This window comes from Orbicella franksi, chromosome 5 (genome assembly GCF_964199315.1).
Source record: "Orbicella franksi chromosome 5, jaOrbFran1.1, whole genome shotgun sequence".
Lineage (NCBI taxonomy): Eukaryota > Metazoa > Cnidaria > Anthozoa > Scleractinia > Merulinidae > Orbicella > Orbicella franksi.
This window is the reverse complement of record NC_138149.1, coordinates 15107845-15131612: the sequence shown is the minus strand read 5'-3', so window position 1 is coordinate 15131612 and position 23768 is coordinate 15107845. Positions and strand designations below refer to the sequence as shown.

General features: G+C 38.7%; 3 protein-coding genes across 4 annotated transcripts; all 3 read left to right on the top strand.

Moving 5' to 3' along the window:
- Window positions 1-1630: 1630 nt before the first annotated feature.
- LOC145487311 (uncharacterized) lies at window positions 1631-2791 on the top strand. Its single transcript, XM_081466064.1, has one exon. The coding sequence runs from the start codon at window positions 1631-1633 to the stop codon at window positions 2789-2791; it is 1161 nt and encodes a 386-aa protein (XP_081322190.1).
- A 1555-nt stretch (window positions 2792-4346) lies between these two features.
- LOC145487312 (uncharacterized) lies at window positions 4347-6115 on the top strand. Its single transcript, XM_081466065.1, has one exon. It carries the CDS (start codon window positions 4354-4356, stop codon window positions 5032-5034), a length of 681 nt encoding a protein of 226 aa, XP_081322191.1. The 5' UTR covers window positions 4347-4353; the 3' UTR covers window positions 5035-6115.
- A 237-nt stretch (window positions 6116-6352) lies between these two features.
- On the top strand, window positions 6353-12199 carry LOC145486341 (uncharacterized). Of its 2 annotated transcripts, XM_081464977.1 has the most exons (9): window positions 6353-7285; window positions 7646-7777; window positions 8023-8109; window positions 8646-9363; window positions 9775-9921; window positions 10319-11036; window positions 11586-11813; window positions 11998-12011; window positions 12110-12199. In XM_081464977.1, the coding sequence occupies exons 1-9, from the start codon at window positions 6728-6730 to the stop codon at window positions 12121-12123; spliced, it is 2616 nt and encodes an 871-aa protein (XP_081321103.1). In that variant the 5' UTR covers window positions 6353-6727; the 3' UTR covers window positions 12124-12199. The 2 variants fall into 2 exon arrangements, with proteins under 2 accessions (XP_081321103.1, XP_081321104.1); XM_081464978.1 differs by lacking the exons at window positions 11998-12011; window positions 12110-12199 and having other exon boundaries at window positions 10319-11675.
- Window positions 12200-23768: the final 11569 nt, after the last annotated feature.

Sequence of the window (23768 nt, the reverse complement as noted above, 5' to 3'; positions counted from 1 at the left end):
TCGAACTGGAGGACAAACTGAAGTTGTTTGAAGCCATTTCTTGATCAACGTGTATGCTAATTACAAATGTTGGCCAAATAAAAATTGTTTTCATCCGCATACAACGAAAACTACGTCTCCGCTTTTGTTGTTTTGTCTCTGTTATTGCTTTGTTTTCCCTGTTGCTAATGTGCGGGTTTTATGTCACTAGCCCCAGTCTCCCTTTTACCCGGTCGTGGGGCAGACAAACCCGGACTTCAAAAATTCATAAAAAATTCCAGTTTTGACTGAAAATAAAAATTTTTTTGCCATTTTACTCAGAAATATACAAAGATTTACATGAGCCAAAAATGATTTTTGGGTTTATAGGCACTTTAAGCAAAGTAGATATTAAAGCTTTGGTAATTCTTCTCATGGAGCATTTCAACTCAAAACTGAGATCCATGTATGAGATGCCAACAGTTCAACAGTTCTGCTATCAGTTTTCTGCTGCTGTAGAAGAAGCTCTCACGCGAATTAGCAATTGTGGCTTCAGCTATTTCACCTTGCAAGACTCCTATTATGATGTTCCTAAAGGGATGTTTAGCTTTGAAGACATTCCAAAGGTCCCTTGTCCTGTGGCAAGAAAAGGAAGCAAAGAGGATGTGGTGAAGATCAGGCATCAGGCAACAACCTATGGTAACAGCACACGACAACTGAGCATCGGAGCAAAGTCGACCAAGGATAACCCAGGCACTCTGCTCATCAGCGCCTACGGGCAACGGACACTCCTAAACAATGCAGCTCCTTTGGAGGATCTCACTGGAAGAATTCAAGAAGAAAGCAAAACGGATGAGGCAGATGAGGAAAACGCTGTTGGCAGGGAGGAACGTGTTGAGAGGAAAGACGAAGTAGTTCTCATGACCAAATTTGTAAATCATGAAACAAAAAAAATCATAAAACACTGCACAAAAAAAAGCGTAAAATACTTTTATTGAATAAATTCGATTAATCAAGATACAAACACCTTTGCTATGAGAAGTCCCGTGAGAAAAGTAAATTTCACCTCCCCATTCATTTCTCCAAACGGCTTCGTTGCTTACTTTGGAAAACGTTTCTTGCAGAAAATAAAAATTGGCTTCCTGATCTTTCAAATACGTAAAAATGCTCCTTCTCTTAACCGTATCTCTGAGACCTCTCACATTCAATTTGCTCCATGTTGGGATACGATTTGTGGCACACAGCACTTGAAAGTGTTTCGCCGCCAGCTAAGTCCGAGTTCATGTCTGTGGTGTGGGCAGATTGTGTCTAATCTCTGCGTCTTGTCCTCGCAGAAAATACCCACTCTAGCAAGTATAAGTTCACTTTCCGTTGTCACTCCAGAAAATGATCAGTGAGAACAATGATTCTAAATATCCTTTGAGCAATTGTGTAAAGTAACAATTTCAAGGCTCTTGCTTTTATCTAGCCTATCAAATGAGCAGTCTGTTCCAGTTATTCTCTGAAAAGAGCATGAAAGCGCCATTGCTGAGCTGCATAGCATGAGACAGACAGTGGGAAAATTCCTATAATTAGTATCACAACTTTTTTATAATTAGCAGTAGTTAGATAATGGGCATTCTGGGCCAGGTCGTGTCAGTTGACCTTGGAATTGGAGGAAACAGAGCGAGAGATGAAAATCAACAGGATCAAAGAGATAAATAGACGACACCCCCAATTCACGGTCACTCAGACTGCAAGTGCATTGTGCAGTTTCACAAGACAATTTAGGATTTTAGGTCCATCATTCAGTGGACCAAGGGAGTTCATGCAAAGATGCAAAACAGAAGTATTGCGACTCATGAGAGAGAATCGTCAGACAAGGGTGATGTTGATCTTAAATTCCAAGATGACAAGACAAGAATTATTCAGTGAAGAGATTAAAATTCTTGAAGCGCATTTCCAAACCAAGACGATCGTGAATCTTGAGGCGACCAATGAATCCGAGCTATACAACGTCATGGTGGACACCATTGAAGAAAGAATTCAAAATTTCAATCAACAAGGGAGCAATTGGAGGTTTCAGAGAGTCCTATCTCTTGACGTTCATCTGGTTGATTACATCCCCCTGAGAGGTTCATCTTATATCAAACTGCCAAAATTCCTTAAAGGAAAGAAAGCCGTGATTAATATCCAAAACAAGGATGATAACCAATGTTTCAAATGGTCCGTTCTGAGGCATTTGCATCCCTCTAAAAATCATCCCGAAAGACTTTCTTCTCTCAGGGAATATGAAAACAATCTTGATTTCACTGGAATTGAATTTCCCGTGAAGATAGATGATATATCCACATTTGAAAAACGAAATCAGGGGATCTCAGTCAATGTATACGGTTATGAGGCAAGGAGGATATATCCTAAGAGATTCAGCAAGAAAAAGAATGCAGTAAATTTATTGTTCATAAGTGATGGGAAAGGAAAAGAGTGCGGTCACTACTGCGTGATAAAGGACTTCAGCAGATTGGTATCAATACATGCAACAGCTTATCATGGAAAATTGTATTTCTGCAGAAATTGCATGAATCACTTCAACGATGAAGATGGATTGGAAAGGCATGAAATGGATTGTTGGAAAAATGAGGAGGAGAATATTATCATGCCTAAGGATGGTGAGAAGATTAAATTCAAAAATCATTGTCGCTCGATAAGGGTTCCCTTTGTCATCTACGTGGAATTTGAAGCAGTGGTCAAACTGATCAACACTTGTGAACCCAATGGTGAAAAGAGTTTCACGGAGCGATCAAAAGCACATGCCATGTGGGTTTTGTTACCACATAGTTTGCTTCGACGATGAGATGTGGTCTCAAGAACCTGTCATCTACAGAGCAGAGAGTGAAGATGAAGACGTCAGTCGGATCTTCGTTGAGAGGCTTGAAAGAGATATCAAAAAGATTCACAAAGAATTCAACTTTTCCAAGAAGATGATATTCACTGATGAGGAAAGGATCAAGTTCAACCGAGCAGAGAAATGTTGGATCTGTGATTTACCATTGAATAAAATGGAGTCATTGACAAGGTCAGAGATCACTGTCATTTCACGGGAAAATATCGAGGAGCCGTGCATAAAATATGTAACTTGAATTTCAAGAAGCCAAAGTTCACTCCCGTGATATTTCATAACCTCACCAATTACGACTCACATTTGTTCATCAAGAATCTCGGCAAGAGCGAGGGGGACATGACATGCACTCTGAATAATGAGAAAAAATACATCAGCTTCAGCAAAGAAATTGAAGTGGGATCTTATGAAAACAAGGATGGAAAAGAAGTCAAAATCAAGCATGAGATCAGATTCATAGATAGCTTCAAATTTATGGCCTCCTCCCTTGATGGTCTCGTCAGTAATCTTGTCTGTGAATCCATTGTCACACATCTCTGCTTAACCAAGAAACATTTCCCTGAGAAGATTCAGTTGCTCACGAGAAAGGGAGTTTATCCTTACGATTACACGAGTGATTTCAAAAAGTTCAAAGAAAATCAATTGCCTCCTAAAGAAGCATTTTATTTGAGACTCAATGATTCTCACATCTCTGATGAGGATTACCATCACGCTGAGAGAGTGTGGAATGAGTTTGAGATTGAGAACTTGGGTGAATATCACGATCTGTATCTCAAATCCGATGTCCTCCTCCTCACTGACGTCTTTGAAGAATTCAGAAACGTCTGTCTTGACAATTATGATCTCAATCCCGCTTGGTATTTCACCGCCCCCGGTTTGGCCTGGGATGCCGCTTTGAAAATGACTGGAGTGGATCTTGAATTGTTGACCGACGTTGACATGTTACTTCTATTTGAAAGGGGAGCGCATGGAGGAATCTCAATGATCTCGAATCATTTTGGAAGGGCCAATAATAAATACATGGGTGAAGATTATGATCGTACCAAACCGAGCAAGTTCATTCAATATCTCGATGCAATAATCTTTATGGATGGGCGATGTGTGAACCACTTCCAGTGGGTGGATTCAAATGGATGACTGAGAGAGAGATGGAAAACTGTGAAAACATTCCTTGCATCCTCGAGGTGGACATGGAGTACCCTGAGGAACTTCATGAAGCAGTGCCTCGCGCTTGGAATGAAGTTTAAAAAGATTCATCATGGGATCTGATTTGATGAGAAGCCATGGTTGTAAAGTTATATTGAGAAAAACGCGGATCTCAGGAAAGGAGCAAAGAACAGCTTCGAAGAAGATTTCTTCAAGTTGATGAACAACTCCGTCTTTGGGGAGACGATGGAGAACATCAGGAAACGAGTCAATGTGAAGTTAGTCAATAATAGGAAGTCCGCAGAAAAGTTATCAGCGAGACCGAATTTCAAGCATTTGACAATATTTGATGAAATTTGGTCGCGATTCACATGAAACGAATGAAGCTGGTCCTCAACAAACCAGTCTATTGTGGAATGAGTATTCTCGAAATAAGTAAGACGTTGATGTACGACTTTCATTACGACTACATGAATAAGAAGTATGGATCCAGGGCAAAATTATTATTCATGGACATCGACAGTCTGATGTATGAGCTTGAGACTGAAGATTTCTATGAAGACATCAAGTCAAACGTTGAAGGTAAGTTTGACACAAGTGATTTTCCAGCAGATCATCGGAGTGGGATTCAAAGATGCAACAAGAAAGTCATTGGAATGATGAAAGATGAGGCGGTGGGGAAGATCATTGAAGAGTTCGTTGGATCAAGAGCTAAATTATACAGTTTCAAAATGCACATTGGAAAAGAAGAGAAGTGCAAGGGAGTGAAAAAGTCTGTTGTAAAAAAGAAAATTTCACATCAGGATTATAAAGACTGCTTGTTCAAGGAAAAACTTCAGATGAGAAAGATGAACGTGATCAGATCACATCGGCATGAGATTTTCACAGAGATGGTCAACAAGGTGACCCTTGCGCGTGATGATGACAAGAGAGTGATAATGAGGGATGGAATTCAAAGTTATGCACATGGTCACAGAAGAATAAAAAATAGTAAAATGAATCCAGATAATATTCCGTTCAAAGCAAGGGGGGGATTTTCAGATATCCCATGACGCTTTGCGGCGTTTTATTCACTTCATGCCCCACGCTTTCGAGTTTTCGACGGTTTTGACTGTGAAATTTATTCGGCGTTTCTCTGCAACGGAGCTTACTTCAGGTAAGTTGAAAAGATCGCCTTTATTTTTTTTATGCTTCCATGACGCAAAGAAATGTTTCACTGCTCAATAGATTTCATATTCTCTCTGTTTAGGACCTCTCTTTGTTTCACTGTTTTGCATTGCAAATGAAGGAATGGTTGACTGCTCTTAAACAATCAGGTGAGTGTGACTTTTTCAGTTGAGTTTGCATTGAAAAGATTATTCATGTAGGCAGAGAAGAGATATGTGATATTAGTTGACCTCTCTGACCTCTTTTGACTTCGCGATTTCAACAAGTTTGTCCGTTACGAAATTCGGAATTTTTCAACCGTTTCTCCGCCAAAATGCAAAGCGAAGGTGTTGAATTCTGTAGTACGAATGCCGCGAATATTGCGCCAATTTCACCGTGTGCTCGCTTATTTATATTTATTGACCCTGTTAAAAGCGCTTTTAATATTTCATATGTGTTCACGTTAATTCCCTGTGTATATTTAAATGTCTGTAAATCATTCTTTTAGATGAATATTGTTTTTATACACCATGGTGGATCGCAGAAGTGATCGCACGTGGCGACTGGCAACACTCCACACAAACCAGCCGACAAAAAATCTCGTGAAGAGATCACTGAAAGTAGTCACTCACCCGCCAGGCGTACACTTGGCTTTGGAGAAAGGGCAAGTCCTTCACGGAAGGTATAAATCATTTTTCTCTGTTATAAGTTCAACGTGGGCTTGTATGTAGTTCCAGCTAAGTTTCTGCTAACTGAAATGAGATTTTTCAAATGTGTTTGTAATTTTGTTTTTCCTATATCAGGCATCACGTCGCCTCCTTCAAAGGGCTAGGTTGGTAAGATCGCCAAAAAGTCCGAAACAGTTACCATCAACCTCGAGGATATCTTTCTCATGGCAAAAAAAGGAGCAGGTCGCCTTGGTTCAGTTTGTTGCTCTCTTTGATGAGTTAAAAAAAGATGGCTCTGAATGGCCCACATTCGGCAATCGCCGTGACTACTGGAATAAAGCTGCTGCTTGTTAGTCAAATATTAGTTATTTATTATTTATTTATGTATTTATCTATGTATTTAATTATTTATTATATCTGAGACAACATTATGATTTAGCTGTTTTTTTCCAAATTTGTTAGTAATTTTTTGTAACTTTTTTGTAACTTTTTTGTAATTTTATTTTCCTTAATTTCCTTATCAAGGGTTTTCCTTTGCCAAATATTTTAGTTGTGCATACCTGCATCTTTATTAGTTCTTGAATTATTGTGTTATCCATGTGACAAAAAAAAATATTACGATGTTTCATTCTTAATAATATGGAGGAATATAAATATACTATATCCAACAACTTATTGGCCTGTTATTTAATGTCAATAACTGCTTGCTTTTATTTCAAATTACCTCGTTTTTAAAGAGCTCTGGCTAGTTCCTCATATGCCGGGAATTTCTGCTAGTTATATCGAAAACTGATGTTATTCTATTATACATGTAGTTTGTATCCTACATGCCTTGAGGGCACCACTGATGCATGATGTGGGTTTTATTTCACACAGTTATAATGTAGATATATCTTGAACTCCCATAGGTAGCAGTATTCGGCAGCAAGTCATGTGTGAGCTGAAGCGTAAATACAAAACTGTGTCGGAGGCGGAAGATGCCCTTGGTATCACGGTAGAGTGTTACATGGAGGAATCGCCAGGTCATTCTGCCCCTGAAGAAAGGCAACCCCTCAGTGTCTCACCAGCATTACTCGGGAAAATGAAGAGCCTTACCGCTAATCAGATCTGTGATCTTGTAGTGGAAGGCTTGGCATCTCTTGGACGTGGCACAAGAGGAGATTCCTTTGTGTCTGCAATTACAGGCATTATGTTTAACTTGTTTGAACAGAAGGAGTTTGTCGATGTGATAGCCATATTGGACAAGTTGTACACGTGGGTAGCTTGTAAGAAAGGTATCACATCAAATCCAAGATCATTCATCCAGCTTTCTCTTGAGGCAATGAAGAGGTTGGAGGATAATAACAAGGTGAATTTGGTGTTTAAATTCTGCCAAGGACTGGCACAGGACAGACCAGACAAGTCAGGTCCCCTTATACCAATCCACCGGATGCCATTTGGTTTAATGCAGTACTGTATGGAATTCTTCACATGCACAAATGTCATGCAGGTAACAACCCAGTCTGTATCTTCTCATAAGTTTGATAAGTTTGTCATATCAGGAAGAGTGTAGTTACTGGAGATGCTAATTCAGTAGTGCAAATATTAGTAGCACATACAATATCATTTCATCAGATGCTGCCTTGGTTAATGCAACCCGGCCTGTAATGAATACTTCACATGCACAAATGTCATGTGCCTGCCTGTTCTGTCTGTACCTTGTTAGTGTTGAAATTGTTAGTACTGATTTGATCTTAATTTTATTGATTATTTTCAGTGCTTTGCTTACATGCCACCAATATTTAAAACTGCTATAAAATTCTTCTGCTCACTCTCAACAAAGTTTTGATCTTAATTTTCTCTTCTACAGATCAAAGAACCTGAAGACTTTAGATTATGGCATGAAACCATGGTTACTGAATTCCCGGAACGAATGCAGAGGCTCTTAGCTGGTCCAATGTGGAGTGGCCTTGATCCACAGGATATGAGAGACCCACTTAAGGTAATTTGAGTCTAAAAGTATTTTCCCACTTAGCGTTTCTGTGCTCTGAAAAATGTATAATGGGTGATAATCTTGCTTCCATTAGTATAAAATGCATGTTGTTAGTGCAGTTGTGCTGAGCATCAACTTGGTTCTTTTAATTATGCACGAATGAAGACTGCTAGCTTTATTGATATACATGTACTGTTCCCTTCTGTTCTTCTGATGTACCATGATTTCATTTTTTTTTTTGGCTTTTTATGCAGGCTCATGTAAATGTTCCCTGCTCAAGTAAAGCAACTCAATACAGAACAGACAAGAAGTCATTGTTTACTTCAACAACTGATGTGCAGGTCTCTGGTTTGTTTCATTGTATTCTTTCAAAGGAGTTTTTGTAAACATCCAGTTCTGGTCTGGAGTGACTGGAGGAAACTAAGAGTAATATCATTTACACACAATGACCTTCAATTACCTAATAGTAAACATTATCTCTAAGAACAGTCTCAAACAATAATACTAGTTTTTGAGGTTCCAATTTGTTTTCTTGTGATCATTAAGCATGTGTTTTGTATGGAATGTGTATAGTTTAAAGTTACTGTCATTACTTTGGAATACTGGACCAGGTTGTTCAAAAGCTAGCTAATGCTAACCCAGGATTAAAAGTTAACCAGAGTAATAATAGAAATGTTTTTCACTGCTTATATTTGAGACTATTCAAATTCAAAATTGACGACCAAACAATATAAACAGAAAGCCTCCTCAAAAAGTCACAAAACAAGAATCAAAATTGTGGCTTATCTCAGGTTAGTTGGATTAATGTGGTTTTGATGAACCTGGTGCTGGTGTGATATTAAATTAAGATATTAAATTAATTTTATAACCTTCACAGGTGGCAGCATTTGATCAGCTAAAGAAAGCAAATCCAGAGGGTAGATTCTGGTTGAAGCTGGATGCTACTGACCTTAAGGAGGCATTGATGGAGTCTGTTTCGGGGGTGTGGAATGGAGATGTGGACTTGGGTGATGGGAAGTTGCAGGAGTTGCGGAGGGTGTATGATGGTAGAGTAAGCTTGGTGGGTAGTCTAACTGTGGTCCAAACCCGGCATGGTCTTGAGGTGGAATTAAGAAAGTGTGTTGACAGGTTAGCTGATGACATCCCTTTCCTTGATGAGGGTTTCAAGTCAGCTGTTGAAGATTATAGGAAGAAATTTGACAACAGGTCAACACCTGAAGAAAAGCTGAAGAGTGTGAACTGGAACATTGTGGAGTTTCAAACACTTCTGCAGCAAGCTCAACAGCTGAAGGGGGCATACGAGGAGCAACTTAGCTACCTAAACCCAGTCATAGGACATGATCTGGGGGCCATCAGGACCTCTCTTAGAGGGCTGTTTTCCGAGGCCAAAACTTACCTTCGAAACCTGTTCAAAAAGAAGAGAATAGCAGCAACTCATGTTTTGGTCCTAATGCTCTCTGACGAAAGAAGGAGCCATAAGCTGTATGCCCTGCCAATTAGATATGTTCCTTACCGGAGTTTGAGGGACCAGTATATTCATGATCTGAACAAGGATGTAAAACGAGTAATGCAAGAGAGAGGACTAAATCTTGTAGGTAAGCATGATATGAATAATGATATGATGTTGCTCATGACATGAGTAATGCAAGACAGAGGACTAAATCTTGTTTGTAAGCGTGATATGAATGGTAGTTCGGCTAGAAATTTCATTCACTTTTGTTTTAAAAGACAGGTCTTTTTCCTGTAATTAATTAATATTGACTTGGATGAGTTTAACAAAATTAACTAACAAAACAACATTAATATTAATAATAAATGCTATTGAATTTAAAGTTGTTTAATATTTGGAAAGCAGAATGGTTAAATTAAATCAACATTTCAATGTCAAACAGTTTATACCAATTTTTCCTCATTTTATCATTTATAAAGATTAGTTCCAGTTTGTAACACTCAGTGTTAAATTCTGGGATAATTTATTTGCTATTGCCATCCTCTATCTCCTGTAGGCACTGTTACAGATGGAGAGTTCTGTTCTCTTCAATCAAGAGGTGAAACAAGGGCTCTTCACTTATGGCAGTTAATCCATGATGCCCGGGAAAGTGTACAAAAGTTGAGAAAAGACACTTTGCTAGAAATGCTGATTTTGACCAACAGTAAGTTGTTTTACAGAAATGCAGTACTGATGAAAATAGTACGGATATGTTTTAACTGCACTAGATGTATATAGTTTCAGTGGTCTTTACTGATGTCTGGTGTCAAACAGTTTAAAATAAATATTTGAAATCCAGTTGTCCCTGGTAAAATATCACTTGCTACTTTCGCTTGACCACTGGACCAACAATCTTCCATTTTCATTTGCCCAAGAGCAAAAGTTACTTGCCCTGGGCAATCAGACCTGGGTTTTTTCTGGGTGTGTTTACTAGCAAGTTCTTAGTCTGATGAAGCATTGCCTGTGGCAGCTTCAAAATAATGCATGCATGGCATTGATAATTGTTTATGGGGTTTTGTTCATCAACATATTCTATATAGTCCATGATATCTTATTTTCAGCTGCAGCAGATGGGAGTCCTATTGTTGCCAGACCCAACAGTGCCATTCCAGACCATGTAGTGTTGCAGCTTGATGAGTTAATCCATAGTGGGCTAAGTGTGGAGGATGCTGTCCCATACATGAGAGGAAAGCTTGTCCCTGCAGGATATACTCCCTATCCTTTCCGAAAAAATACTGAAGAATCCCTTCTTGACAAGCTGAGGTCTTTGGTTGCCACCTACACTTTCAGGAACAGGGTAAGGGAACTGCAAGAAGAAGGAGTGGATTTCACTCAGCATCTGTATGTTCCAGAGGTTGACCCTGTTACCAGTAGTGTTCGACATGATCGTGCTGATCACAACCATCTCCTAAAGAGAATTGCTCAACATATCAGAGATGGTGGATATGAGGCCTTTAACTATGAGGCCTTTTCAGATGTCTTAGCTGACCCACTCAGTAGTCTCACACATGCAGCCCTGGTTGGCAAACAACGCCAAAGTGTAAAGGATGCAGAATGTCTCCTTTCATATCATGTTGCAGATTCGCTTCAGAGGCATGGCAATGTTGAAGAGGCAAACTATGTAAGGATTGTTGCTCAGTGGCATGAGTCTTCTGATGGTCAGGGTTTGAGCCAGCTCCAGCGATGCAGGTTCAACTACCAAATGTTGAACTTCATCTTGGAAGAGTGGATGTCTTGGTATGACGAGTGCTATGACTTTTCAACCATTGACATAAACAGGTATAGCTTTTTTTTTGAAAGTTGTGTTATCTTCAACTACTTGATATTGGATGTTCAAGCTTTGTCAAATTTAAGTTGCATGCTTGGACAGCTGTGTTTTCATGTGCCTAGTACTGGAATTCATTCAGGGTTAGTTTTTGTACAGGTCTATTTACCATTGAAATTCTAAAATACCAGGGTTGCCCTGCAAGTTTCCTGCTGGCTATCTTTGTTTAAAGACAATTTCAGGAGAGGATGTAACAAAGCTAAATACTGTTTCGTTTGCTGTTAGGTAAACAACAAAAAAAGCATTGACCCACAGAAGACAATCATAGTACTGCAATTTGTTTACCAAATATTATTATTCTTGATCAAGCAGTTTAACTCTTGCTGATTTGTTTCAAAATTTCCTACATATAAATCTAATTAAAATTCTGGTTTGGCAATGCACCAGCAATCAACCAAATAAATAAATTATTTAATTTCAGCTGTGATACCTGTTGTTACAGGGTTTATTGCAAGCATTGTATTTATCATTCTGAAAGATGTACTTCTTTTAATTTCTAAAAGGCCTGTTGGAGGCATACGGGGTTTTTCCCAAGAGACAGTGATTGAAGTGACCACAAACATAGAGAGTCAAGAGCTCCGCCACATGGCTAATGGAGTAGTTGGGTATGAAGAGCACCCCAGGGCTGCTGAAACAGATGACCTTGAGGCCTACTTCTGTGTTTGTCATAGGGATCTGGGTTCCATCTTTACATTAAAGCAGTTCAAGCCATATTGGCCCAAGAGCATCAGGTAATAAAATCTTGTTATTTACATTAATACAGCAAGTAGTGAAACAAAATGATTGTCAGATACGTAACATGGAATCCCAGGAATTTTATGTGGACTGCTTTATCATTATTCAACCTTCTAAGTTTTAAAGCTTTATGCAGCAACTCTGCCTATTAATAAATTTGGGCCACTTTTATCACTACAGGTATGTACAAGCCACATTTTAGCAGATCTGACATGATTTTGTGTTAACTCTCATTCATTATTATTTTAATCAGGGAGTTCTCTAAACGAATGGATGCAGATTTACCGTTCCATTACTGGACACTGAATGAACGATATTCAGATGAGGCGTATCCCTCATTTGATAACAGACCAGATGCTGATGAAGATGTGGATGCACGGAATCACCCTTTGCGTCGACACCGATTGTGAATACATCAGAGGGAGGATAGTTCAATATTTGTTGTGGGAAGAGCTCATCTTCCTGCCCATCATCGGTAGACCATACGCCAGTCATTCCATAGGCCTGGAAATTATCTTCCTCCAGCACCTAGCTAAATAAATATTATGTTGTTAACTTACTCCTCATCAATTGATGCTAAATAATGGTATCAAGCAAATCCCCAATAATTATTATGGACAAAGTAGTACCTTTCTTTGCATAAGTGTGTTTTGAGTCATCATCAATAATACCATCCCATGGTAATCTGGTATATTCTGTCAAGAAATTGGGTACAAGGGTTGTGCATTGGCTTGTTAACATTATTTAGCATATTTATTAGATTATTTTTAGCTTTATAAGTAGGTCATGAATAGTATTTTGAAATCCAGGTGCCCAGTGGGCCAGTACAGCTGCACCCAATAATACATTACTTGCCTAATAGGTGTGCAATGGTCATGCCTCATCACCTACATCTATTACTAGGTACTGCCTATAACTCTTCACCCCCTAAGGCAAATGGCAGTTTTTCCCAAATCAGCAAATTAAGACTTTCTTCTGCCTGTGTGCAATATACCATTTGCAACCACTGAGATGCTCATCAGTAGCAATGAAGGAGGTGGAAATGTGTGGGTGTTGTCAAACATGTCTTAGATAGGAAGGTTATGCCTTCAATGAGCGGATGTTTACATGACAATTTTCATGGGCTAAAAATTCATAGAAATCTGTCAAATGTTCACAAAGTTATGACGTTGTTTGCCAAATGACACTCTAACGAGTAAAGGGATACTCAAGTATGCGTGGATGTTAAATTAATAATAGTTATTTATACTTTGTTCTCATACTATCTCAGTCAAAACACCATTTTTAAACTGTGGGTTCTGAAGCAACTTACAGGTTGTAGTTGTAAATCAGATTTTATAAATAAGAGTTGTCTGGACTTATTTGAAGGTGATGCAGTGGGATCTCAGCCAATGGAAAGGAAGGGAAAAAAACCTCATGTTAAGTCAGATTAATAATATTGTTTGTTAAAATTTTTGTCCATTTTTGAATCAGGAAAAGTGTTTATCTCAAGCATTTGCGCTTATTTCTAGGTTTCTTGTCTCGTATCAGTGCTGTCGTGTATTGTAAAAAAAATCACAAGGTTAATATTATCAAATTCATGTGATAGTCATTTATTTATAACATTAACAAGAGCAACATGAGCTACCATACATTTTTTAACAGTTGCAACATTGTCCATCAAATTTCTTATCCCTTGTAACATGGACACAACAGTTTACATGCAATATAAAATTTCAAAATTTAACCACTATAATATACTTTTGAATTATTATTATTGGCAAGTTAGTGCCATATCAAGATGTTTCTGTAGTTAAATTATTCCAATGCTGTGAGTTTGAGTGAAAAAATGTTTACAGGAAATTACCTTAAGAAAAGATGCTGAACTGATTTAACAGAACTAAACTAAATAAAAAGTTACTTATTAGTCATTAGTTGAAGTGATGGTGTCCAATTATAATAATTAATGTGATAATTAAATTGAATTTGGGATAGATTTGATGATGTTCAATAGAGTGACAGCTCTATTGAACACTGTTTGGGGAGAAAGAAGTTTCGTGACCAAAGAAATGCAAAATATTTCTTGAAACCTTGCTCTTAATAATGTAAGGCAACAAAATATCCATTTATGCAACAATCAACCCTTCATTCACTGACACCTCCAAATTGGGACACCGGGTTGGTCTCTGCATGCTGTTATTCAGTCACTAAGCTCATAAGCAGGACAAACACATACAGTAAGTGCGCACAATGGTGTCTGTCTTGAAGAGTCGAAATGTACTCATGGAAACTGATGACAAATCAAATATCGTCATTAAACTTATAGGAGTCTCTGTTTTTTCTCCACTTTTCCTTAGTGATTGAGATTGTGGCAAAGTACTTAAAACTTGAAATAGGAAAAATAAACTGGTATTTTACATTTGTTAACACAATCTTTGTTATTTCTTTGTCTTCAATGGCTTGTGTTACTTTGGGTACTTTGATACCAGGTATATAGCCGATTGGTCTCCATGTGTTGACACATTCAGTGTGAACAAGTATAGCGTTCTCGTCTCTTCGGTTAATGGGCTCATAAACGAGCTTCACTGGGACAGTGTCCTTTTTAATTAAGGCCTCTTTGCACATCTTTAGACCAAGCTGGAAATGCTCATGAAAGCTGCTGCCTTTCAAAGTGAAAGTTTCCGTGAATAAGGTACATGAATCTTCAGCCGCTTTACCCGAAGGACCACTCGCATCAGGAATGAACTCTCTTGCACCATTGCTGGGGTTGGGAACACTAGAGTCAAAATCGAACCCCTCCTCATCTTCCTCTTCACTCAAGTTTCCTTCCATGTTTACCTCATCGTCTTCTGAACGATTGTTTTCAGAGATTGATAATTTTTGTATCCCTCTTGCGGGGCCCTGTGCTACAATTTCTAAAAGGACGTTTCCTCGTCGGGGAAAATTACTGCAGTTGCAGTCCACGACTGTCAAGTCTAACGGAGGCATCGAGGGAATGTTGTTCGGTGCACTAGGAATCTTCAGACGAACAAGACATCGAGATGATGTTACGGAAAGGTTCGTCTCCTGGAGTTGAAAATCCCAAATCAACAACGTACCCTTGTCGTCTTCCACTTCTTCAGGATGAATCTGTCAAACCACGTAAAAGTACACGCATTAAATACAATCGAAACTCAAACACTTACAAAATTATAGGTTAATCAAGTAAAGAAAGAATAGGTTTATTACCTCGAAATCCACGCTTGAAATTGTCTCAATAACACACAGTGAAGTAATGTCTTTCAGCTTGCCGAGCAGTTTATGACTTCGAGGTAAAACCACCATTCTTCTCTCGGAGAGAGAAGACGGGAAACAAACATGTGCAAACACGCACTCCAATTTTAAGAACGGCAAACTGGGAATTGTGAGTTCAAAAACATAACTTAAATCAACACAATAAAGGTAAAGAAGGTTTTGATTTCGGAATTGTTCAGCCTGCCATCGTGTTTCCTTGATCGCGTCCATTTTGAAATGAGAAGATCACGTGGTACATAACAGTTGATAATATAGTTCGAAGCAATGCATCATGGGATATATGAAATTCCCCCCTTGTTCAAAGCATTGATAGTCGGTCCCATGAACTCGGGAGAGACCAAATATTTGGTCGAAATACTAAGCAATGAATTCAGAGGAAAGTTTGACTACGTGATCCTTCTCTGTCCGACTTATACATTCAATAGGATATATCAGGGTTTTGCCGAGGATGACAGAGATTTCTTCATGTTGTCTCCTAATCAAGATCAAATCGATGATTGGCTGAGGATAGTGAGTTTCGTGTTTGAGGGAACAAATTCCCTGATCATTCTCGATGATTGCACCAGTTCGAAGAATGTGAAAAAGAGGATGAATGAGTTGGTAAACTTGGCATTCAGCACGAGACAGTGGAATCAGGTCTGGGTAACAACTCAGCAGATGACGAGCATCGCCAAGCCATTCTGCAAGAATATCACCTTTTTGGTCCTGTTCTATACCCTTCTCGGAGGGACATGAAAGAGATTTTTGACAATTACGGAGGAGGATTGACGAAATTTGAGAGGTTGAAAAAGATTTCCGAGTTGAAAAAAAAGGAATATTCAAAACTAATTTTCTCCCTAAGACATCCTTTTGAAATTAATCTCGAGTACTAAAATGGAAATGACTGAGCTAGAAGCCTTGAAAGATGTAATAAACATTCTTGAGGCGGAATGCGAGTCAGGAACGAGAGAGCGGTTGGCCGCATGTCAGAAAGGAACTCATATTGGCTCGAATGTTAAAAATGAAAATAATGGAAATTCTTCTCCTTTTTCTTCATTCTCACTCACTCAAGTTCTTGCAGCGGTGAGTATCGTCTCGCTGGGTTATATCTCAAGAGAGAAGAGGTGATGTCTCTCGTTAAACCTAAAAAGATTGAGCAAGAGAGTGTGCCTGAAGTTCCCGCAAGAAGCGAGCGATGCGAAGATCAAACATCATCAAAAATAAAACCCATGGTCAGCAACAGCGTCTGCGACTCAAGCGAGCTATATTTATTATATCCTCTAAAATGTCTGATAATAAGCTTGTAAAAACATTGACTGATGTCGCGACGATCACTGGAATAGCGGCTGGATATGGATGGATAGCAAAAAAAGTCGTCAGAGAGCTGATGACTTCTGATCCTTCAGTGAATTTGATGAATTATGTAAATTCACGGTGATAGTGGCGGCTTCGATCGCTACAAAACGGTATCTCGAAGATCAAAAGATTTTACCAAGTTAAATAAAGTTGAATGAGTGAGATAACTGTTTCCGCCTTCAGATTTGCCACTTTCTGCTTATTTGTTGAGGCTGCGATGATCATGTTAAGAAAAGAGATTCGAGGAGAGCTTTCTAATGAATAAATTTTCATTGTTATTAAGGTTTAATAATATTAAAATGGCGAGCATTGCGATAATGATTGGAGGAGCAATTATCAATGCCACGGCATTCATCGGAGGGAATTACCTGGCAAAATATTTGAGTGGTGATCCAGCCAGTCAAGAAAAGAAAAGACACGATCTCGCTGTGGAAAAATATGAAAAAGAATATCAGAAATATCGAGAAAACAGAACAAAGTTACTGGGTTGGATAGCCACTGATTGCAAAATCAAAGATAGAGCGAAACATAATTTCGACAACACGGACTACACATTGAAACTTTTACTAACCGAGTGTTCAACAAAAACAGGGAGAGTTAATTTACGTTGGAGCTTCGGCCCTGGCGATTGGATTGGTAGTGAGTCATTTCCTGTAATAAAAAATGAGTGACAAGACTCTATCAAGAATTTATTGCAGCCCCAAAGGTTTCTGGAAGGGATTGGATGCCGTGAAGAAGTTGGCTCGGGAAGCTGGAGTTTCTGAGGATGAAGCAAAACTCTGGCTGATGAAGCAGGCCATCTGGCAGATTTATCTCCCGGTTCCAAAGAATATCCCGAGACCAAAGTTTGATGTCTCATCCCTGAATTCAGTTCATCAAGCCGATTTTCTTTTCCTCCCTCATGACCGACTCCTGAGAGGAAGGAAGATCTAGAAGTATGCGTTGATGGTCATTGATGTCGCGAGCAGATTCAACGCCGCAGAACCATTGTCTTCCAAGGAGTCTTCAGAAGTTTCAAGGGCTTTTCAGAGAATTGACAAAGGACCATTAAAGTGGCCTTCAGTTCTTCAGGTTGAACCCGGACGTGAATTCATGGGTGAAGTAAGGAAAGAAATGGCGAAGCACGATGTGAGGATCAGGACGGGAAATGTGGACGTTTATTGTGATCAGGGGATTGTTGAACGTTTCAATCGCACGTTGAGTGAACGTCTTTTCAGCTTTCAATATTCTCAAGAGATGAACATGAAATCCTCTGAGAGATCAAGAGAATGGGTGAAGAGGCTTCCAGAAGTCATGAGAGCTCTGAACAACGAGGTTACTCGTTTGACTGGGAAGAGACCGGTTGACGCGATAAAGGAGAAGGCGGTCAATGCGAAGAGTTCAATGAGATATTCGAGACCTGTTGGTTTGAGAGAGAAGCGATTGAATTCTTCGGTGAACGTGAGATATCTATATGCCTCTAGCGAGCTTGAAGGCGGTAAGAAGAGAGCCACAGATCCCAACTGGTCATTGAAAGTTTACAGAATCAATAGATCCATTGTGAAAGAGGGTGAGCCGGTTCTGTACTATCTGAAGGATGGGCTGGGGAGGGGTTTCGTCAAAGAAAAGTTGATGGTCGTCCCGAGGGATACTGAGTTTCCTCCTGTGTGAGGTTTTTGGAATAATTTATTTAATGAATAAATTCTTTTTTGAGGGGGTTTTATTGTCCCAAGGTCAAAGTGGTCAAAGATGGTTGAAATCCTTTGATCAGGGTCAATGTGGTCAAAGATGGTCGAAATCCTTTGGTCAAGGTCAAAGTGGACAAAGATGGTCGAAATCCTTTGATCAGGGTCAAAGTGGACAAAGATGGTCAAAATCCTTTGGTCAGGGTCAACGTGGTCAAAGATGGTCGAAATCCTTTGGTCAGGGTCAACGTGGTCAAAGATGGTCAAAATCCTTTGATCAGGGTCAACGTGGTCAAAGATGGTTGAAATCCTTTGGTCAAGGTCAACGTGGTCAAAGATGGTTCAATTCCAAGGTCAACTGACACGACCTGGCCCAGAATGCCCATTAACTACTTTAGCAACCATAACAACAATGACAAATAGTTCATTTCAAGGCTTTATATCAAAAATTGCGTAGCCCCTAGTGATTAATGATGAAATCTTGATTCTTTAAACCATAAATTCCTTACAATTGGCAGCTGTTTAAAAAATAGAAATGGTATCAATTAATTAACTCTTGTACCGGTAAAACAGTATAATTCACCTGAAAAGAATACAGTAAACGCACTGCATATGCACTGTTCACGTAAAAAATATCATACAAGTTAGTGATAAAACAAGCATACCATTAGCCGCTGTATTTTCTAAATGTTTTTCAAATGTCATAGGAATTGTAAAATAAAACCTGCAAAAGTTGTAGAATAAGCTGAATTCAAGTGAATGTCTTCTGGGTGTATAGTTATGGCAAGCTGTTAGCTTCAAAATGGCTAATTTTTGAGTCTAATTTTCCAGTGCCTGGCCCCGAAATTGAGTATCGTCATTTTCTGCGGAAACAAAACCCCATTTGACAAATGAACCACATAGCAATAAATAGTTCAATATGGACTACTAATAGCCAATGTTTGACCGATTTTGAAATTTTGAAATTTGCCGCTCAATTTTTGATTTTTGTGGACACGCACTCTTAATTTCTAAGCTCAAAACTGGGTTTTGTATGATGTGGAATATACAGAGCAAAGTTCCTGAGAAGGTACGAGTCATATCCATTTTGGTTGTTTATTACAAAACGGTATGGCCTCAACAGTTTTGTACGTTTTTGGTGGGATTAAAAAGTATTTCAAGAAAAAATCCTGCCACGGTTCTAGGCTGACCATCTCTGGACGAAATAAGAAAAATTTTGATTTTTCATCATGTGCCACCTCCGGCTCTAAGTTAGTGGAAATTCCCTCTTAAAAGAGTTGAACCGCACACTACTCTCCACACCACGTCTTTACAAGTGACAGGGGCTTCATTCCTGTCTTGACAGCACAAACACCCCGAATGATCAAAAAACAAACGCACATCACACGATGCTGGTTGTTGGCGGTTTCTTCATGTTCAGCTTCTCTGCAACTAACACTGCCAAAGTCTGCAGCAAGCCTGGAGTTCCTTGGTGGCATGTCCTGAACACTTGTTTTAGGCACTCGTTTGTATCAGTTTTCTCCACCCAGCTATCGTAGTTCTTTCCATAGCCATGCCAGCGGACAAAGTACTGAATGTGACCGTGAGTGTCTGTATGCTTATCGAGTGCTTTCGATGTTTCATAAAACTTACTCATGTTTCTTTGCTCTTCTCTCAGAGATTGTCCAAAGTAATTATAACTTGCGTTTACGAGAGTTTTACATGCAAGCATCATGAATGAAATTTATGAGCTTTTCAACACCAGACCAATACTCTTAGTGAATGGCCCGCCCCCATTTATCTTTGAACAGTGTCACATGGGCAAGGTTTAAAGACAAATCTGTGACAAATGTGAGTGCATGCAAGGTAAGGAGTTGTCACGAAAAAAAGGGGAAAAAACAACAGTTTGCGCAGGCAATTCCAAACATTCACACTCATTTGTTTTTCACTCTATGAATGCAATGATAAAGATTTTTGCTTGAGAATTTTTGGCCAACCGGAGAATAAAATCACTGAAATGGAAAAAGGTACGAAAATTGCACCTATTGTTTTACCTTCAACAGTGATGTTTACTTGCTTCAATAGACCAAAAAACAAAACACGAGGCCTAACTATAGTTTAAGTAAACCCGCCTTTTCACACACTCTCGACATCAAGCAGTGTGTCTTCATTGTATTTTTTCCTTCCTATTCCTTTTTTATTTGGTTGCTTTTAGCAGTGCAACAATATGTGAAATGTGAAATCATTTAATCATGAAAAGGTGCAAAAGAAAAACTTGTCTTCTTGCTGATCGGCAACAGTTCTGTTTTCGTTTATTGTTTTCTTAGATCCCGGTGCAATTGGTTAAATAATTATTAAGCCACGCCAAATTTTAAACAAAAGTCATTTTCAAAGTAGCATAGCATATAAAGCATATTAAACTGAGATAAAATGAAACAGCCGCCCTGTTCTTATTGCTTCCAACTACTCATTGCCACTTGCTCGCTAAAACATGAGCTAAAAAATAATACTTACTTGATGACTAAAATGAAAGTAAAGTACAGTTAGGCTGGGTTAGGTCAAAACATGCACGCATGGTATGACAAAAGCGTAGTCAAATCTGTTGACGTACCCCTAGTTAGTTTGTCTTCATTTTCCCAAGTAGGCTACCGTTGGGAAAAATTTGTCATCAGCAACAAGTTGCCGACTGAATCTGATTTGACCCGATTATAATTTTGCAAATTAGGACAAAAAAATCTCTATGGACAGACAACAAAAGGCTTATTGTCTTAAAAAATTTAAACCATAACAGGCAAAGTTTGATGTGGATCAAAAGGCTTATATTAAACTATATTGTCATAAAATATCAGTGTTTGGGTTTCAGATTTAACTTGAAAGACAATAAAGTATGCTCTGTTATCTTATCAAAGGTACTCTCTTTGTACCTTTCAGGCATGAAGTTGAAGCACACAGCCTGTCATTTGATAATGGCTCTGACATACGAGATCCATTTGGTTATTACTTTTGCAGAGTGCATTGTGGTTTAGTCTTCAAGACAATAAATAGCCTGTAACAGGTGAGCTTACATGGTGTACCAATACTACAAAATCCCTCACTTTATCTTAAGAAAAGTGTAAACATTAATAGTGCAACAAAACCACAAACTGTGTTCAGATAAACAGTCCCACACTTAAGATTTATTCTATACTTCTTTGTCTCTGTAAACATGAAGAGCAGCAACATGGCCAAAAGCTAGAAGCGGATGAGACTCCCCTGGAAGAGAATAAAGCTGACCATAAATTCAATTATGACAGAGCCAGACTTGCATTTGAGCTTGTGTTATTTGCATTTAAGGATGCTGTGAAAGAAGGAGATGGTGACAGGCTCTTTGATGCCTACAAACTTGCCTTACTGCTTTACAAGAACCATGGCCATTATAAGTATGCCTATACAGTTCTCTTGTATTTAGTGAAGTGCATTGCTATCCTCCCCCCATCTCAAGCACTACAGCTGAAGTGGAACCGTACCTACAATGTCAGTGGCCTGCCAGGATGGAATATTTCCCTAGACTTGCAAAAGGAACATGACAACAAAGGCATAAAGTGTATGTGGGGTAATCTTGGAGCCAACCTTGATGAGCAAAATGCAGAAAGAACAGCAGGGACACTTGAATCAAGACATCAAGCTCATCTACCATTCAGTTGACAGAGACTGCATTGTAACAGAACACCACTTTGGAAGAAGGATACCAAAGGAGGAAGAAGCGGTAAATCAGATCATTATTGACCTGATGACACAAGTTGCTTTTAACAAACAATCTGGTAAAGAGGGGTATCCATCCTTTCCAAAGTTTGAACGTAATCTGCTGCATGGCCTTGACTACAGGGACTTGTACCATTGGCTTAGAGAGCATATTGACCTATGGGGCACCATCTACCAACAGGAAAGACGATCTTAATTGTGGACAAAGAGTCAAAATGTCATCACAGGGTGTACTATCAAAACAAAAATGTTAGTATACAGTGCACGTTTTCCATGAATATACTTTCAGTATCATGAAGTATTTTGGTTCACCAAAAACTGTTGTATTTTTCCGACATTTCATGTCCACAAACTGTGAGAATGTCTGCTTCAAACAGTAAAATCAATGATTCATTGAAATAGGCGAGGCCACTATCCTAAATTTTCTTAAGTATTAATCAAAAACCAGTATCTTGGGAGTTTGTTATTCCCATACTCCTGCATTAATTCACTTGTTTTGTTTAATAACAAGAAAGTAAATGTTAAGCTGTCTTCAGAAGGAAAAAATCAGGATACATACACTGTATGAACAATAAGTTCAATTGACTAATGAAAAACAAAAGTATAGGTTGCTACAAAATTTCATTACATTGTTTGCTATGAGCTTCAATATAATACTCAACAATGTCACTCAAAAGAATGATTTAAGTACATAACAATATAGCAGTCAGTTAATCCAGTATATTCAGCACAGCTGTTATCCTTTAATTTCTGAAAACTGTCCAATTTTGGGATTTAATTTGGACAGTTTTCAATAAGGACTTTGAGTAAAAACGCAGAAACTGTCCAATTTGGGAAAAAAGAGGACAGTTTGTCTCAGCCAATGAAATTAAGCTATTAACCTTCCGAAGATTATTGAAGGCCACACAAAACCTTCCGAAGATTTGCAAAGATCACCCGAACACTCCCGTAGATTTCCGAAGATCCCTGAACACTTCCAAAGATTTCCGAAGATCACCTGAACAATTCCAAAGACTTCCAAAGATCACCCGAACATTTCTGAAGATTTCCGAATATCACCCGAACATCTCCGAAGATTTCCAAAGATCACTTGAGTTCTTCTGAAGACTGCCTGAACACTTCCAAGGATTTCTAAAGATCACCCAAACACTTCCCAGGATTTCTGAGGACTTGTGACAATCTCCGGCGATCTCCGAAGATAACCGGATATTTTCGAAGCTTTCCCAAGTTTCAGGAGATCGGAAGGGCCCAGTCTGTTTTTTTTCAGAGACAGTTACTGTAGTTTTCCTTGCAAAGCTGTATTACTCTTTTTCTTTGGCCATCGTAACTTGATAAGAAATAACACGCAAACTGTGGTGATAAACATGGCAATAAAACGCATGTTAAAAAAGCAAAGTTCATTTACTTGACGTTTCATATGTTTCAACATACATCTTCAGAAGTGACTGTTAGGAATAGAAGTAACAACTAAATTACAATTTAAAATAAGTAACTAATTAACAATTACAATGACAGAAGCTGAGAAAAATTTGAATATAAAGAATGCAAACTAATAAAGATAAAGCTTTTCGCTGCTTACATTATCATTTAGGGTGGGTTTTAATTCCCTTATTAACAGAGTCTGTTTTATCTTGCAATGTGTATCTGTCTGACCTTTTGCTAATATATCAAAGTGGTCCCATTTGGAGTTGTGACCAGTTGACGTGATGTGGTCTGTAGTAGCAGAAGCATGACAGCTACTTGTGATCAATTTAAAATGTTCAGTTTTTCTGTCATGCAATCTACGTTTTGTTTTTCCAATGTAGAAATCCTGGCAGTCCCAGCAACTAGCCTTATACGCCATGTTTATCACCGCAGTTTGCATGTTAAAGCTGTATTACCTCACGAGTTATAAAATTAATAAGTAACAGGACTACATGCTTGTCCAATTTGGAAATAATTGGATTTAAGAAATTCAAG

Excerpts from the sequence above, each read along its gene's own strand:
- LOC145486341 (XM_081464977.1), top strand. The coding sequence starts at position 6,728 with ATGTGTGAGCTGAAGCGTAAATACAAAACTGTGTCGGAGGCGGAAGAT. Across the intron at positions 7,778-8,022 it reads ATATGAGAGACCCACTTAAG|GCTCATGTAAATGTTCCCTG; the intron begins GTAATTTGAGTC and ends CTTTTTATGCAG. Across the intron at positions 8,110-8,645 it reads CTTCAACAACTGATGTGCAG|GTGGCAGCATTTGATCAGCT; the intron begins GTCTCTGGTTTG and ends TAACCTTCACAG.
- LOC145487312 (XM_081466065.1), top strand. The coding sequence starts at position 4,354 with ATGAAACGAATGAAGCTGGTCCTCAACAAACCAGTCTATTGTGGAATG.
- LOC145487311 (XM_081466064.1), top strand. The coding sequence starts at position 1,631 with ATGAAAATCAACAGGATCAAAGAGATAAATAGACGACACCCCCAATTC.